Source organism: Diadema setosum, chromosome 7, assembly GCF_964275005.1.
Source record: "Diadema setosum chromosome 7, eeDiaSeto1, whole genome shotgun sequence".
Classification (NCBI taxonomy): domain Eukaryota; kingdom Metazoa; phylum Echinodermata; class Echinoidea; order Diadematoida; family Diadematidae; genus Diadema; species Diadema setosum.
Window position 1 is genome coordinate 21,123,418 of NC_092691.1, and position 19,440 is coordinate 21,142,857.

The 19,440-nt window shown below is 39.5% G+C and overlaps 1 protein-coding gene across 2 annotated transcripts in view; it reads right to left on the minus strand.

Annotated features, from left to right (window-relative positions):
* The window catches only part of LOC140230999 (receptor expression-enhancing protein 5-like), a 52,548-nt gene that overhangs the window by 29,527 nt on the left and 3,581 nt on the right, over positions 1-19,440 (minus strand). Inside the window, exons 1-2 of one of the 2 annotated variants that reach the window (XM_072311147.1) lie at positions 8,587-9,228; positions 6,531-6,624 (exon numbers count right to left, since the gene is read on the minus strand). In XM_072311147.1, coding sequence (XP_072167248.1) covers positions 6,531-6,624; positions 8,587-8,656 — 164 coding nt within the window. In that variant the 5' untranslated portion in view covers positions 8,657-9,228. Of the gene's footprint in view, positions 1-6,530; positions 6,625-8,586; positions 9,229-19,440 lie in introns of those variants that run through there. The other variant, XM_072311146.1, reaches the window with a different exon arrangement.

Below are 19,440 nucleotides of genomic sequence, written 5' to 3' on the forward strand. Positions count from 1 at the left end.
GGACTGTTGAAAAATGAGACCCCTCCAATTCTGTCAGAATTTGGGGGACACCTAGTCATCGAGAAGACTTGGGCACGCTCTTTGCTACAGCGCATGAACTTCACGAAGCGGAAAGGCACAAAAGCAGCTCGGAAACTCCCTGATGACCTTGAGGCTTTGCGGGGGAAGTTTCAGCGGCGGATTGGCAGGCGTGTCCAGAAGTACAACATCCCAGACGAACTGATCTTGAACTGGGATCAGACTGCCGTGGAAGTAATTCCATCTGGGAGCTGGACAATGAATCATCGTGGGGAAACGCAAGTGGAGATCAAGGGAGTGGATGACAAGAGGCAGTACACTGCCCTTCTTGCATGCACCATGAGTGGCGAGCTGTTGCCTCCTCAGATTATCTATCAGGGGACCACTGAGAGATGTCATCCAAACATCAACTTTCCTCGAGATTGGGACATCTGGCATAGCGTCAGTCACTGGAGTACAAGCGACACCATGGTGCGCTACATCGAGCGGATCATTGTTCCATATGTTCGGCGCACTCAGGAGAGGCTGAACACCATCGCTCCTCCACTTCTCATCTTCGATGTGTTTGCTGCCCATCGTACTGATGACGTCAGGAGAGCAATCACGGAAGCAGGTGGTCTGTGCGTGTTCGTTCCACCTACATGCACGGATGAAATGCAGCCTCTCGATGCTACTGTGAATGCCAAGTACAAACAGGTGATGCGCACGCAATTCCAGATGTGGTTTGCCGAAAAAGTGGCAGCAATGGTAGAGCAAGGGCTTGGAGCGGCTGACATCGCGTCTCGATTGGATTTACGCACGGCCACCATCAAGCCTGTACACGCCCAGTGGCTTATCCGCACCCAAGCGATCGTGTCAAGCGAGGCAGAGATCATCAAGGAGGGGTTCAGGAAAACTGGAATCGTGCAGGCGGTGTACGATGCTCGTGCAGGTCCCGTACCTCCATGTGCTGACAGTGACGCCGAAACAGGCGAATGGGATGACGAGTAGACATCTCCCCAACTTCTTCGTGACTTTCAGTTCTAATTTGCCTGTTGTTTTTGACTTCGGATGTAGGCCTACTTGTTTTCTTTTTTTCTGGGGACGCATCCAGTGATTGTTAAGAGTTGTCCATTGATATTGCCGTTGCAACATGTTCAGAATGGAAAGTTATGTTCCAACTACGAACCAGATCAGATGTTGAATAACGTTACTGCTGTTGTTAGTGTTCACTCAGCATGTTTGTACTGTAACCTGGAATCAACTTCAACTGCTTGATGAGCTTGGAATGCAGCAATTAATTTGGAATACAATGTATTTACCTAGCTTTGACTCTGAGCAGCTGCCGTAAAAATGTTCGGTGTGGATGTTTTTGGATAAACTTTGGAAATATTACATCTCCAATCTTTGGAAATGAGCTGGAGGCAGTGGAGCATCTACACTAGTATCGGTAAGTTAAAAATCTGAAACGTGCCAAGATTCATTATTTTTGTAAACGTCTACGAGTACAGTACACATGTGCTCTCTAGCTCTGTGGCCATGCGTACCGGCCTAGCAATAAAGTAGCGTAGCAACATAGCACTAGCAGTATTGTCGCACGCACCGCACGCACCGATGCTACATTCCCCCGTAACTACGGTACTACAGTCACAGCTGTACTACGTATTTGAGTGCTTGTACTCGCAGTCGAGCCGCTCGCTACGTCGCTTGTCGTACGCTGGCATAGCAAGCTATGTAGCAGAGGCTTTGGATGAAAGCAGTGAATGTGTACTACAGTAAAAGTAACCTGCTGCGGAGCGCGAATTTAAGAACCCGCGAATACGTTTTCGAGCCGCTCAGCGCGAAAAATTAATCGCGCGAAAATATTGACGTTTACAGTAACATGTCCAACTCATCAGCTTTCAGAATATGTAAAAAAAATGGGGGGTTACCGTCCATCCTGACGAGTAAAATCGGATTTAAAATTGGCGTTTTTTTTGGCATAGTTGCACTGTATATCGCCATTGACGCGCGCGCGGAATTTCAACTTTGACGGGCCCGTATGACGTCATATTGAGTCGGATTGACTTGAAACTTGGTAGAAATATTTCTTGACATTTCAGACATCCGATGAAAGTGAAAAAATGGGAAATTTCTATTGCGTATGAGCTGTGCGTGCGTATATGCGCGCGCGCGTACGCGTCCGTCCGATTTTTTCAATTTTTCAAAAAATGCTCTAAATGGTCTGAAACGTATGCAAAAAAAATTTGAGCTCGATTTGAGCATACAAATATTTCAACGCGCGCATACGCGCACGTTTTAAGGGTATAGATGAATTTTGAAAACACAAGTAGAATCAGCTTAATTTGAACTATATGTGACGTAAATTTCATTGAGAAATTCCATTCCATTAATGAGATATGAATGAGAATGTGTTTTCATATAATGACGTCATAGTGACGTCACGGTCGACTGATCACTATGATTTTATAAAATCTGTCGTCTTTGGAACATGATACATATATGGTATGATTTTGAAATTGATAGGAAGAGCACTTTCTGAGCTAATCGATGCACAACTTTTGAGGAGAAATAAAGAAGAAGAAGAAGAAGAAGAACCAAAGAATCCGTACAGATACAGAAGGTGATCCGAGAGGATTCTCGGATCACCTAAATATGTACTAGTATGTGCAACCTGGGGGGTGTTTCATCAACATTTGTCAGCGCTGACAACTCGAATCACCATAGTAACAGTCAGTGACCAGAGCATCTCAGCCAATCAAAACCAAGGATTTTGCTGAAATTGGTCAGCACCGACAGTTGTCAGCGCTGACAAGCGTTGATGAAACACCCCCCTGTCATGTGTGCAAGTGTAATGTGTGTGACTGAGCACCTGCACACATGTGTGTACAAAATGTTAAAGGGAAGATAAACCCCAAAAACAATGTGGATTGAGTGAAAGCAGCAACATTATTAGAACACATCAGTGAAAGTTTGAAGAAAATCGGACAATCGATGCAAAAGTTATGAATTTTTAAAGTTTTGATGTTGGAACCGCTGGATGAGGAGACTACTGGAGGTTATGACGTATGAGTGGACAACAATACCAAGGAAATATAAAGAAAATACTACAAAAATCAATTTTTCATGAAAATTACAAATTCCATCAACTTGATATTGACATATGTTAAGGGTAGCAATTATTCCCCCTGCTTTCTGAAAGCGGTTGGTCCACTGCTCTTTCATAATTCTAGAAAAGTGAATTTTTGTGGAATTTCCTTTATATTTTCTTTGTATTGTTGTCCACTCATACGTCATATCCTCTAGTAGTCTCCCCATCCAGCGGTTCCAACACCAAAACTTTGAAAATTCATAACTTTTGCATCGATTGTCCGATTTTCCTCAAACTTTCATTGATGTGTTCTACTAATGTTGCTGCTTGCACTCAATCCACATTGTTCTTGGGGTTTATCTTCCCTTTAAATGTGTGTGTGCATGCATACTGTGTGCATGTGTGTGAGGGTGTGTGTCATGCATGTGTGTTTATTTGTGCTGAAGCACCTACCCTAACAGCACTGCAGTAAAACCTGCATGATCATGCTAGAATCCTCCAAGTGTCATGACTCAGAACCTGAGATTACTTCCCACAAACGAACCTTGACACCACTATTTTTGTTTTCCATTTTCTTGTAATACCCATAGCATGTGAACTTTCATACTTGACAAACGACCAACAAAGAAACCCTGCCCAGGCGAGCAATTTTAGCGCATGTATCCCACAAACACAGTGGGATTTTATGTATTTTACATAGCATATATACACCATCTACTGCCGAATTACAATCATGAAATTATCTTTTCTTTCCTTGTTTATTATTGGAACCCATAAACTGTCAACTTGTCTGTGTAACTCAAAGTTTTGAAATGAAGAATAAATTGCACAGAATTGATGTAATTTTCACAGCATGTAAAGAAATGGTGTTGTTTCAACCTGAAATATTCTATATGTCCTACTTCCATAAATCTATTGTCAAACCCTAATCCGCTGATTTACATCAGGCACACCACCAAAAAAAAAGTCGTAACTTACACTCACAAGGCTTGACCAATGACTGGCATAGCAACAACTAAGATGCAGAAGTATGTACATCTGTGTATTGCATTGTATAAAATAAAAACAGAAAACTAATGAGTGCATTTTGTTGGTCTTTCGAAGGAGGAACAAGTCATAGACTAGAATACATCTGCAAACTACCCAATGCCCCATGTAGATTAGAATGAAAATAATATATTACGGATCTGCCAGTACAAATGCCTTGTCTTCGGACAGCTGCTCTTCTGTGACATGTTGGGATGGAATGGGGGGGGGGGGGGGTAATCACTTTTAAAAGACTGAGCAGCTGTTATGGAAGAATAAATATAACGACATGGAACATAACTCTTCATTTACAGAACATGATGTAAATGTCACATGCCTTCTCCACAGTCAGATGTGCCATACATCACAATATCGTTAAACAGTTCTGTATGGAAAGGTGAGGGCATTTTCGTCTTTCCCATACATGTACATAAACTTCAACAGTAAGATATTTGTGCATATTACATGCCTCTGTACTGACAGGATCACGATGGTATCAAACACACACACACACACATTAGTATGCACTTCTCTCAGATACAACGTATGTGACAATAGTTTATATGGCTGTAGACAACTGAATATATTATAACTATTCACTCATATACACGGCACACAAAATGAAGCTAATTCTCAGGTTTATACAGTACCAGCACTATTATATGGTCTCAGTTCCCTTTATACACACAGTGTGCAAGCATTATTCCAGAAGACACAATACTGTATTACTGTATACTGCACATTGCACATATGTACCTGCATTATAATATAAGATTTCTCTCTATAGATCTCTATCTCTATCTAGATGTACACATGCTGAAGATATTTTAGATACATTACATAGTATCCTCCGAACTTTGTTTGGGGGATACAATAACAAGAGACCAAGAGACCTGGGGGTCTCGCAAATTCACCTTCCACACATTCTTGCAGATTCAAATAAAGTAGGCCTACATTATATACATGAAGCATTAACTTTGTTCTTTTACTTCTGGTTCTGGAGAAGATTTTTTTTTTTTTAAATTCCTTAATGTTGGTGGGTTTGGACTTCCCTAGGGGCCCCAAGGGGGAGCATGCTTCCCATTTATTTGAACAAATTGAGATCCTATCCCCTAAAGATGATACCTGCCTAGTTTGGTGAAAATTCATTATGATGGGGTTTTCAAGAAGAAGATGTAAGTGTACAATTTAGGCCCCAATTGGACATCCCCCCCCCCCCAATCCAAAGGGGCACCCATGGATTGCCATAAACAAACTTGAAACTACAGCCATCAATGTACTAACTCATAGTATCAACTTAGCTCCATCACATCAGGTACAAGAGAAGCAGATTTTCAAAGATTCCTTAATTTAGAGGGGGATGGGCCCCCTGGAGACCCCCCAGGGAGGAGGGCATTGCCCTAGGGATGCTACCTGCTTAAGTGAAAATCCGTCGTGGGGTGATCTAATGATGAACTCTGCAAAGTCTTAAAAAACTCAACCAAAATTACTGTCAGTTGATGGGCACATTTCTATGGCTACGCATGGAGGGCCTGAGAAGTTTACAACATCCTTGAAATCATACAATGCAGACATCACATGCCTTTGTTGACAGCTACAGTAGCCAGCCAATCTTTTATAGATTTTTTTTTTCATTCTTTTATGGGGAGTGGGGCACACTGAGAATGTGTTGTTAGGCACCAGAGTTCATTTCTCCCAGCTCTGTCGGCCAAATCCTCTCCTACTTCCATTTATCAGATCCTCCCATGTCCATGATGTACGCAACAGACACACAGACACACAGGTAGCTTACCTCAATATATGCAGACACACACACACACACACTCTTTGACTTCCTCCATGATGCGTATAATTTCTAGTACAGATGACACAGACTGTAACAATAATGACATCAATCATGCCTACTCCCATCCATGAAATGACTGATGACAAGACATCCTGTATGACAGACGGCTTGTGACAATACATTCTGACCATGTTTTGGTTCAGTATTTTGTATGGGGGCAGTTACAATTTCTTTCCTTTCATTGTTCTGTTTTACTCAACATTTTCCTAAATGCTGATTCCTCAGAGCTGATTGGTACAGAACACCTGAGAGTATTGTACACATTGTCAAACGTCCACAGCATGGAAAGGATTAACGTAAAGAGAGTAGATTATGATGACTGCAAAACATGAAAGCAAAGGCAAGACATTCTCATCCTGGAGAGTTGGATTCATTCCTGGAAATAATTTTTTTGCTTTCTTTTTTTTTTCAGGGGGGGGGGGGGCACATGCAATTTAATGGAACTAGAAATTTCAGTTGTATGGTATTGTTGATATTTTGGATGTAAATTTGAAATGCTTAGTGAAAATGTACCATTTTCTACAAGTCTGAAGTAATAATACGGGTGGCTATTTCAAGGTCTCAGCATACCTGCAATATGCGGGATACACAAAGCCGAGGAAACTGGTCAGAAATGATGCTGCGTAGCCGACTACCAGCCAGATACCAACTAGGGCCACAAGACCTGGACAAATAGAAAACATAAACAAAGAAGAACAAAGATTAACGCATGCGACTAGTCACTTTAAAGCTTTGGCTATATCACTGCACTCACATTTTGACAAAGCATAGGATTATAAACATACGTAGAACACCAAATTGCACAACAATTTGTACTGATACTCGTCTAGATGTACTCAGGATTAGCTGCTACAAGCACACAAAATCTATCTGCAGTGTTTTACATGACAAAAAAATCCACGAAGAAACTTGCATGGACTGCTGTAACCATGGATGCCTTTTTTAAAAAAAAATGATTTTTTTTTTTTTTTTTTTTTTTGACAAGGTGGGGGGATTACTAATCACAGATTTTAATGCCTTCTCCAGTTCATACAAAGTGTTGTCACCACCATTCCAAAGGGACAACTTGCAAGTAAGACCTTTGTCCCAATCAGACAAATGTCCCCAATTATTGAAAGATCAGCAGTGGAGACATCCAAACAAGAACAACTAAGTTTGACAAATGGGCTTACAAGTTCATTGAACTTTCATCCTTAAGTGTAAGAATCAATTTCTACAAAGTCTTTATTTTGTGTGAATATCAAACCGAATACATTTACAATTTAAAATGTATCTGGAATTGCTACTCAATGATTCTATTCCTGTCAAAGTTGTATTCCTGTCTATCCATGTCTCAATAAGATGGTGGCAACTGCACCATGGAACTTTTTATCATGGTGCCCTTTGGTACACACAGTATATCATAGAGCCTTCTTGAGGACTCTGGTGCCGCGGACACACTCAAGAGTCACATGACATGGTCACCTTCAGCTACAATCTTTACGAATGATAAAATTCTTCAGTCAGGAAGTAGCTGATTTCAGGCAAAATTTGGGGTCAACCTGTATGCTGCTAAAGAGCATATACCATTTAGTATACCGTGTAGTATACATTCTGCTTTTCGAAATACAATGCTACAAACTGCTTTGTGCACTATGTACAGTAGTGCACAGGCAGTATGAAAAATAACTATACAATGATATCAATACTACTACTACTGCTACTAATGATGATAATGTCATGATTATCATCATAAAAGAAATGAATAATAATAATGATCATCATCATCATAATTCTGCTATGTCTATTACTGATACAATTATAATCTCCAAAATATTATTATTGCTACTTTTACTCTAGCTGCTACTACCACCTGCACTTATTATGAAAATGACTCTCTTCTGAATGTTCAATATCAGATCAATGACAAGAGGGGAGAGAGGCATTCAACTCAGATTCACGAATAAGATTCTTTCTCAAACCATGGTACCAACAACATAGAAGCACACCCCTGTAGCCATGTATACTAGTACTGTGTACTTTGCACTACATCCTACTGGGTTCCTGCATTTATACGCATACAGGCAGTACATGTCAGGGTATACATGTATTGTCTAAACAAAAACATACACCACTTCAGATGGGCTACATGTAGGCGCTACATGTACAATGTACAAAATGTGTATCATGTACACAACCTAGTTGCACATTTGCATAAAGCAGAAACAGGATTTTCCTGCACGCTAGATATTGTACAGTGTATACCTACCTTGTAATGTCTGAATGTCCTAAAGGGGTATAGAAAGTTAACCTGTTGAGGACAGACTGATTTTGCTACAACACACATTTCCCATAGACACCTGCCTGAGTATACTAGAGACTTGTCCTCAACAGGTTGTATTGTATGTACCCTCTAACAGAGTGTTTTTATTTAAAACATTAAATCACGAACATCTCAACCAATTTATGAAACTTGACATACTCTGTACCTGAAAGTGTGCAGCCCACCTGGTATATACTTTAATCACAAGTTGTGAAATATTACAAGGTAATGCAATGTAATCAATACATAGTGTACCAAAGAAGTGCATGAAATAAAGAAAAATGAATAAACTCATCCAGCAATGCACCAACTCTGATTCTATACCTTGAATTGCTATCCGAACCTTGGCTGGCTGCTTAGCAAGTTCCTCCTTGGCTTTCTGCACAAACTCCATATTTCACTTGGGTAACTTTACAGTACTTTATACAGATATTCTCAACTACTTTTAGAGCACAAGCGGCACTCCTGCACGGCAGCACGTCGAATCAACTCGGTCCTTCCCTCTACCAGAGCTGTCAGCCTTTATAAGTCAAGTCTGAACTTTGTAAGCCAGGAAAGCTGATCCCTTGTGGTTGGTTAACCATGGAGACATGAAACTGAAGAGGAGTGTAGAGCCTACATGTATTTGATGTATGTAGGTACAATAGGTACACTACGTCACTTTAGACTGTCATCGGGCCAAAACTTGGGCAAACCAGTAGTCCTGTCGTCTACGTGTCAGAGACTGCAGGATATGAGAGTGAGCTCATTGCCACAATGGCTTCCCCCTGGTCCTCGTCAATCCAGGAAATGACAACAACAACAACAACAACAACTCGCTGTTCATTTACTTCCAGCTAGCCTTTCATGAGCATGACACAGGTAGGTAGCACACTCAACCCACGTCACAACACAAAGGTATGATACAAATCCTGTTCCTGCAATGACACAAGATGGACCCCCTGGCCTGGTAACCTCCGCTGCCTGAGATTCAACCTACAGGTGTACTGGCGTGCAAGACTGGAACATGCTTTTCAACAGAGCTTAACAGTCAATTACTCCTGACACAATGCACAGTATGTAAATGAGATTCTGTAATCTACACGTTCGTCTGGATGACAAGCTGTCTGAATGCAACACTGATTACATATATACATGGAGGTGTAACACTCTAGCCTCTAGCTTCAGCTGTTATCATCAAATGTGCGACACCAATGCTTGTTTTACAGTAACCATCTGTTGCAAGTGCAATATTGATTGATTTCTCGCCAAGGTGTGACGTTAACCTGTATGCATTCCCGCATATTGTCAGTTACAGATATGACCTGTTCATTCAGTGACCCTGCAGATGCCATCATCACAAAGTAATGGAATATTTAGTATTTTTGTCGCCTCATTTCATGCAAAGCGAACATATTCCAATTATTAAAAAAGATTTTAGACTTCAGTATTCCCTTGTTATTTGAAAGCAGCATCTGGGAAAATCATTTTTGAATTCCCTGACAGGCATGGAAACACATGCTATAAATCCACCGTTTATTTTGAAACTTGATTTAAGCAGGGAGGTGGAAGTCCACCTCCCTGATTTTATTGTTGAATATTCACTTCCTCTATCACAATGAGACTAAGAGCTCCTCTCCTGTACTGTCTAATGCAGAAAAATATGGATGGTGGATCGACATTCGATCAAAAGAAATATATGTATATATATATATATATATATATATATATATATATATATATATATATATATATATATATATATATATATATATATATATATATATATATATATATATATATATATAAGCAGAAGAAAATGTCGATCTCAGCATTCAAATTGTTCATTTTTCTTTCCCTTTGAGGTGACATGTCAAGCATTGTATGTGGTATTTCAGGTCCATGAAATATTCTTGTGAATATTCTCATGAAACATTTATAAACACATTACATGGAGGCTTCCATCAACTGAGCTCAGCAATTCAGCACGCATTACAAAATTCGCATACATGTATTAGTGTGTCTTTCTTCTTTAAACATTCAACAGAAAATTCAACTGAAAACAGGGGTCTGTAATAGAGACTATTGTGTGACTGATAGTTCAGCATACGTGTACACATGGTATCTTCAAATCCTATCCCCTTATTACAAACAATTGCAAACATACAGTTGTACGGCCTATAATAGCACTCACTGAAAAAAAAAAAGAAGATTTGACCTGGTTACTCATTAACTCTGCAAATGATCCTACAATCTCATGACATTGTTCTCACATTGGCTACAGCGAAACTTTTTTCTCGTATTGGATGGGAAGGGAGGCATGTTGAGTTATCATGAGTCAATCCTACACAGGGATGCTCATTATAAAATGTCAAGTACTATGTAAAATACAAATTGTGTACATATTTTGTAAAGCATGTGTACGTATGCAGTTTCATACTGTCGTTGTCCATGTAAAAACTACAGGGCTGCCAACTCTCATGCGTTGAGCGTGAGACTCACGCATTTTGGTCCTTCTCACTCTAAAATCAGTTGCAACTTTATTTCATTTGCATGCATTTCTATTGATCTCACTCATTTTGACTCCTAAATTATAGCTTTGGCCTATGGGAGTCTCACTCTCAACTAGTTTCCAGTGTTGGCAGCCCTGAAACTAGGCTAAGAGTAAGTCAAGATAGCACAGGTAAATGGGATACTAGTACCTCTTTCTCATACATTATCACTATATCTCCAATTAGTTGTATGTACCGGTAACATAATTTATACATGTACTGTACATGGTCCTTCATTTACATTTTGATAGCATGCACTGATCTTGACCACCGGGGTTGACCTTTAACCCTACTTGTACAAAGAAAGTGTTTCTCAATTTAATTTCTATCCACTAGTCTGAAATGGAAGTATAATCATGGAGGGAAAAAAAGAAGAAAAGAAATGCCAATAAATCTCACAGACCTTTCACCTTGACCTTCTGACTTAATTTAATTCTGCTGTTTCAGAAACGGATTTTTAATTTGATTTCTATTTTTTCATCAGATAATCACTAAACACTCAAAGCTGATTAAAGGCTGAAAATTTCTTTATGCAAAGTGTACAAACCTTGAACTAGTTATTATCGCTACCATGTTCATAGAAATAATCAGTAGGCCTACCTGGCCTACCGACTTTTCATTGAACCAATGCATAAGCTAACCTACTATAGAAATGGCTAGAAATATTTTTTTTTTTTTTTGTGGGGGGGGGGGGAGGGAGCAAGAGTGATTTCTGACCTATCAGCATTATCATTCTACGAAAATAATCATCAATCTATATTATTCTTTTCTTAAAGGACAAGTTCACCTTCATAAACATAAGGATTGAGAGAATGTAGCAATATTAGTAGAACACATAATTGAAAGTTTGAGGAAAATCGCACAATCCGCTCAAAAGTTATGAATTTTTGAAGTTTTTGTGCAGTAACCACTGGATGAGAAGACTACTGCAGTGTATGATGTCACATGCGTACAGCAATATAAGGAAAATATAAAGAGAATTTCACAAAATTTCATCTCTTGAAAAAAGTACACATTCCCCAAACTCGTTACCGAAAAATGTTATGGGTAATTCCCCCTGCCTTTAGAAAGAGGCAAGTCAAGTGCTCTTTTATTATGCGAAAAAAGTGAAAATATGTTGAATTTTCTTTACATTTTCTTTATACTGTTGTACGCACATAACTCACAAGCTGTAGTAGTCTCCTCATCCAGCGGTTCCAACACAAAAATTTGAAAAATTCATAACTTTTGAACGGATTGTCCAATTGTCCTCAAACTTTCACTGATGTGTTCTACTAATATTGTTGCATTCTCTTAATCCTTATGTTTATGAAGGTGAACTTGTCCTTTAATACATGAAGCGTATTACCACTGAACATTCTTTAACCATGGCTGACATGGCTGACAATGCCATTTCAGCCTTTAGAATGAAAATCAGTAAATTCTGACCTTCGACCTCCCACAGTAGGGAGATATTTTTAATTTGGGATATCAATGAAATAAGATTTGGTGCACACCTGTGAGGTTTTGTCAATGAAACTGCATTACAGATATGCACCAAATAACTCATGATTTTATTAATAAACTGGTTGTCTGGGAATAATATGCAAACAGAACACTTTATAATTTATATCTGAGATATATCAGAGATCACTATGACACAGTTGGCCGTGAGCTGTGCTATTCTGCTATCTCGCGCGCAGATCATGAATGATCACAAAAGATAAAAGATAACAAAACTGGCTGGAGATAGGCATACAGCCTGTATTCCCCGGCTCTTACATGACTGATGCATGTTACCTATTTTGCGGTCTTTCTATTTTTTATTGCTGCCCCCAGAAGTGTGAAAAAAATGGATGCTGGGCATGTGAGCATGAGATGAGGTGCTAAGATGTGGGTCTCATACTGAAGGGGTAAGACTTGGTAGGTCTGTGTAACACAGACCTGCCCAGTAGTATGCAATGCTCACATTTCTTTTTTTTTTTTTCTTTTTTTTTTTGGGGGGGGGGGGGGTACAGATTATAGGCATATCTCAAGAGCTCGATAAAGCATTGGTATAATGTCCACATACTTTGCTGTTATTACCAGGCATGCATTAGGTCAGGCAGAGAGGATATAAGGGCGTGAAAACCACGATGACCAACTTCTATCCTACATTTCACAATAAACATGCAATGGGACTACACATCAGCATGTGCACTAGACGTAACTGCATCTGCCAATGACACGGCAGTTTCTTCTCTCTCTCCCATTTCTCTCACACTGCAAGAGATTTTTGCATGCCCTGTGTCAACCTGCCCTCTACTGGAGGCATGGGGGTGGAAGAACAATCAGGACCTAGAGTTAGTATGGCAGTACTAACCACAAAAGTAAATTATCTCTTCAGTGAATCACTGGATTATCCGGAATGCAGAAATACATAAGGACGTGTCTCACTTTTCGGCATTGGTTTAGTCTGCTAATTTCAGACTCTCCTTGATTCAGATGTCTACAATTCCGTACAGTTTCTTCAAAAAAGTTAAAATTACTCTCACAAAAAGCCACTGAAACAAAATAGAGTGTAATCAGACTAAGTTAAAAGTTGTTGGTACAGTAACATGGTACCCTTCAAGAGATTTGTGCAGGGCATGACAGCACAAGATGAATGGAATTATTTGGTATAAGAGTCTGCAATTCATAAACTATACATGTTGTTGAGCCCAGTGCAATGTCCTTACCTCAAAGTCATCCTTCAGTGTGTGGGAGGTGTGCATGCTTGCTAGTATGGCAGCTTTTGTGCACATGCATGCTTCCAAAGGCATGCATGTGAGCTGCACTTTGCAGAAAATGGAGGCAGAATAAATGCACTCAGTGGCAAAAAAGGCACATGGGGGAAAAAAGGGAAAGATTTCACCCCATATCCATTCTTTACTTTCGAAATGTTTCACCAGTAACAATAAATTTTTCAGTATAACACACAGTCATCAAGACTGTTACCTACAGTTGCAAATATCTGAATGTACGTAATATATTGTAAATGATACACTGCATACCAATGTTCTTCTTCTGAAAAAAACATTCAACATTCCCCAAATTAGTCTTTTTTATGGAGAATTCCACTCTATAATTATCAATCAAGTTCATTTTAAGAGACAGAATAAAATGACACCAAAAACGGGGGTTGGGGAATTAAAATTTTGACACAAGTGAAGTGTATACTACAGTTAGGTCCTACTGTGATAGTTTAGAAAGTATAACAGCCACAGTTCAACTCCCTGTGTGATGGAATACTCAGTATGATTACAAAAGTCACTATCATTTCCACTAGCATTCACATCGAACATCATGGTCTTTCTTTGTTCTTTGTTCTTTTTAAGGGTAAAGTATGTTGTTGACTAAAAAAAAAGAGAAACTGAAACTTGTTCATCAGGTTTGTCAGATCTTTAAAACCCTTTGTAACTAATACTATGAACCCATTCAAGTCCTTATACTAGTAGGACACTAGTGACCCATCATCTCAAATACAGGGAATACCTGATATGAGACACAATTCTTCAGGGGAACATTCATTGAAACTTTACTGTACTTACATGTAGGGCCTATGCGACTCTCTACTTGTATTCTGTATGGGCGTATATGCTGTTTCAGAGGGTACAGCGTACCAGCATATTACTAACTTTATCCCATACAGATAATTTTTTAGTTTACACACTGAAACACAAAATGGGCATTGACCTTGACACAACCTGCCAATTTGTCTGAGCTTGAGAGCATCTCTCCCATTACAGTGTATACCAACAAAACCTGTTTACACAATTCTGGAATCACATGGAAGCATGCATCATGGTAATATAAAATTTTATGGTCTAAAACCAGTATTAGGAAGAGTTCAGTGTACCCCTGCTAAAATTAATGGACATGTCCCCAGCACTTGCCAATTGTGCATGTATGCCTGCTTGCATCCATGCATTGAAAGCTAACAAGGGTAGGGTAGTGTACATGTAGACTGGTATAAATGGTATTGGAAAATCAGTGGGGGTGGGGTAAACACGAACTCTATCCTCCAGATTTAGCTAGGCTTAGTGAAGTATAAATTTGTGTCTCGATCTACAAAACTGTAGGTCTGATCAAAGTAAAGTAAATCTTAACAAATTCATGTGGATATATCACTAGGCCGTGTATACACACAAATGTACCCAGTCATACTCTAGATCTTTACCCAGAGTAGAGACCTTATCATGTAGAGTCTACTGTAATTTGTAATCCAGATGTAGAATCTAGTTTTATCCAGTAATCTAGGCCTACTAGTAGGCGGGCGCTAATGTACTTTCATACCCATATCAAAATCTCAAATTCTGCAAACCCAAACTCCACCAAAGTCATACAAAATTCCTAATAGTTTACAGCTGTAAGTATTTTGCATTGATCGTATTTTCCCCATAGCACGCCAACAATGAATGCTAACAAATTTGGTATCATATGAAGAAGTAGTTTGTCTTCATGATTATTCTTCTAGAGAGTTGGTGTATGACTCTGACAATAAATTGGTGTAAACGTTGATGGATCACACTTATCCTCATTATATCTCAGTGTCTGCTTCAGTAGATGAACCAGCCTGTGGAATGCAAGTACATGTACATGTAATTTTGGATATGCTGAATCTGATGGTATGGCTAGTTTCTCACGAACCCCATGGTATTCGGGTGGGGATAATGTCTTGAAAATACCCCTTACAATCATTTTTTTTTTTCAAATTTAGCGAATGTTTTGGGCATGGCTTTGCATGTAAGAATCCATGGTCACATCTGCACATAGAGGCTCGTGTATATGTGTAAAATTTGACACACATTGCCATCATATGGTGTTCGTGGCACAAAACTGAATTGTGGTTGCATGCAGCTAGCTGTGCGTGTGTGTGAACAAGGCATCAGCATGGCACTCACTGCAAGTGTAAAAAAAAAAGATGAAAGGTTTACCAGCACGTAAGTCTTAGAGCAAGCACATACCGGTACATATATATGCACGCACACAGCACACACAGTATGGGGAGGGGCTTCTGTGCTGGTAAAAGGTACTTATGCTACGCATATTTTCTAATGAGTGTATGCTCATTAACTGCTCGCTGAGGATCCACATGCTCATGCAGCTCTTTACACTTCTTACAGCACTATTTGCAAACATGATTTTTACACTGTTTCAATCACACTCAGCAAAAAAAAAAAAAAAAAAAAAAGTTGTAATATTCCTGTGATTTAAAAGGTAATTATCTCAAGATAGAAACTTCATTTCGCCATGAAATTTTAAACTAACTCTCTTTTCATATAAAACAGCTCATATTCCAATTTTCATGGAATCTTATAAATTACAAGAACATTACAGACACCCTATTGAAAGATATGTCACATAATATTTGCTAACTTCAGTCGCAAGATGGTGCAAGCAGCATACATGTAGAAACCTATGCTTTTGCACACCATCAAAATTTTTGCACAGGAGGTCAAACCTTGGTACGGGTTCTTTTTACATCAGTGCCAGTTGACGTCAATATCAATACTTCCCGACAGTCAATTTGGTTCAAATTTAGTGTCTATGGGAGTGATTGGAAATGCTATTAAATATTTTTTGTGATTTTGGTGCAATTAGGTGTTACAGAATTTGCGACATCTACACTGATGCAAACGTATATTAGTGGCAGTGCCCCTGGCCAGGGCCCAGGGGTTAGGTTCTACCAGTAATGCTCCTTGTTTGTTGTGGAGTTCCTACTCCTCGACCGCGGAGTCATAACCATAACTCATTGAACACTGAATAAAGAAATACATGTAGCACACAGCATAGCTTGCGATAGTGTAAATGCAGTGAACGCGAGGTTTCTTTAGATAGGTGCCGCCTCTGTGTACGAGCCACTAGGCGAGTACACGCAGTGCACGCCATCTACAGATACCAGGTACCGAGCATCCGCGTCCACAACACTTATTGTCGCACAATGATACATGTGCACTAGACTCTATTTCTTTTAAAAAGAGCGAGTTTTGATGAATAACAAAATGATATAAATGGCAGTTCAATGTTAGATCGAATACATGATGAATGATAGACAATTAAATTTCAACGGGATAACGGCAGTCTCATGGCCACCTCACACTGTGCGATTTCTTGGGATATCCACACACGATGAATGATTGACTTACAACGCGATATCACGAGAGTGGTATATCACTCCAAACATGCACAAACTCACCCTTTCTATTCAGTAACCTATCAGAAATACTTGCATCTGAGTTTCGAAAGTCAAATAAAGTTAAGTTTTAACACTTTAGTATTTACAAGTGTTAGAAAATCGTTAGAAAATCTTGATCGCTTGAAATGCTAATGTACACAAGTACAGTATGAATACGTCAAGCGCATTTTATGCACCAAGGGTTGATCATTTGGTCTGAATGTAGCGACACAGTGGCTTTTTCTATGGTGTCGCTGAAAAGCTAAAATCTGTTTTTCTCTTTTCCTTGGCCAAGACTTACATTAGTGGTTGTATAGCTTCAAAGCTCTTGAGTGCATGCGTGAGTGTGTACTACTACTTATATCATTCTTTTACTTTTCTATCTTTTCTTCTTTCATTTTCAGGTAGAATCTACATCTAAATTTCCCTTTCCTTCCTATCAATCATTTCTTGTGGCTTTCCTCTTGTCCAAATTTTGCAATTTTGTATTTAAATACTTCCTGCCTAATTGTTCTTTGATTCCTTCATGGGTTGTTTTTCCCTCAACTACAAAGGTTTTTCCTTTCTATCCTCTCCAATATCTTTTTCTATTGTGTCGTTATAATGAATCCTTTTCTTTATATCCTTTTCAACCTGTATAATTCTTTCTTTCCTTCCTATTCATCTTTGCTTTCATCCAGTTTCGATTCATCTTTCATTCTATCATTTTACCTAGTGCTTGTCTGTTTTCAATCTATATTTTTCTCTTTGCTTTCCTCTTTTCTTTTCAAACATATCAATTTCTCCCTTGCTTTCCTTTACAATGCAAGTTTCTCTTCTTTCTTTCCTTCCATTATAAATCTTTTAGTGTACTCTCTATTTTGTAAACCTTTTGTTTCATTTTTTCCAGGTTTTTTTTTTTATATCTTTTCTTTCATTTCCTTTTCTCTCTTTTCCGAGCCTTGAAGGCTTTACTCTTTCACCCTTGTCTTATAACCACATTTTTCACAATCTTCTTTCATTCATTCACACGCACACGCACACACACACAACACGAACAACCCCAATCCTCAATCAATCGCAACCGCGACTCGGTACAAGCTGAGACAAAGGCAGAAAAGTATTAGAGTCTATCGTTTTAAAGATACCATAGAAGAACTTGCTCTGATTGCCACGAGATAGCTACATTAAGATTAATCGCCATGAACCTGTTTTGTACACAGTGCTGCGCCGTCTGCTCTTGTGCAACGCAGTTATTGCAGAGCGAACTAGCTGCGATCGACATATTCAGACAAGTGTAAAAGTGTCAAAACTGTGAAAATTCCTTTTCTACTGGACTTGAATCTCACTCAGATGCAAATATTCGAGGCTGAATAGTGTTAGTGTTGGATATTCAGAGCGAGTTTGTGCATGTTTGGAGATCATTTGACAAACAGGTGTGAAAGTACACTAACGTCGCACTCCCATGCAGTGCGCGAAAAAAGTTGTGCCACATGATGCATTTTGACTAATTACCATAGTTATGGGTAAACTCGGCCACTTGTAATGCGCGCGCTGGGGGCCGAGTTTACCCGCTAGGCCGAGTTTACCGGCAAAATCGTGAAATCGGCCCCATTGCAGTGCGCGTGCACCCGTGCGATAGCAAGCAAGGTTAGGTTAGGGTGAGGGTTTAGGGTTAGGTAGGGTTGTATTTATGGTTAAATTGGCCGTTAAATTAGTCGAGGGACATTAGGGAGTCCTTCCGAGAATAAAAAGTTGAAGACCAAAGAAAAAGACGGGAGAAAGGGAGGACGAAGATGCTATGCTGTGGAAATCTACCCCACTACTGTATTAATAGGGTGTCTGGAGCATTTCTGTAAAAAACTTTTGAAATTCTGTGAAAAACGAATTGTGAACTATTTTATATGAAAGAGAATTACATCATTAAAACATATTTCAAATTTCGTGATGAAATGATGTTTCTATCTCGAGAAATTTAACTTTCAAATCACAGCAATATTACCCCCTTTTTTTACGAGCACGCATGAAAATGTGTCCAAATCATGTTTGCAAACAACGCTGAAAAGCTGCATTCGCGTGTGGATCTCCAGCGATCTGATAATGAACGTACAGCGGTTAGAAAATACGCGTAACAAGTGCAGAAGCCACTCCCCCTTGTGTTGTCATACCCTGTGTGCGCGCTGCGTGCGTATCACGTACGTGCTCGGTATTCAGTTCAGTTTACATTCGATTCGCAGGTACCGTATTGAGCGCCCTACGTACCTACGAACCCCACGTATAAGCAGCACCGGTAATTCGGGGAGCGGAGTGGAGAGCATCGCGATTGTCAGCCAGGGCAGCCAGCGTGGCGAGCATGGTTCGAAGAAAATGCAGTTGAATTTCGAGAGCAGGTGCACGCAGCTCGCGTGAAATGTATGAACTACAACCTTTACAGCCACAGGCTTGGAGTTGATGCTACATTACCACTATTCGTACATGCATAAATGGCCAAAT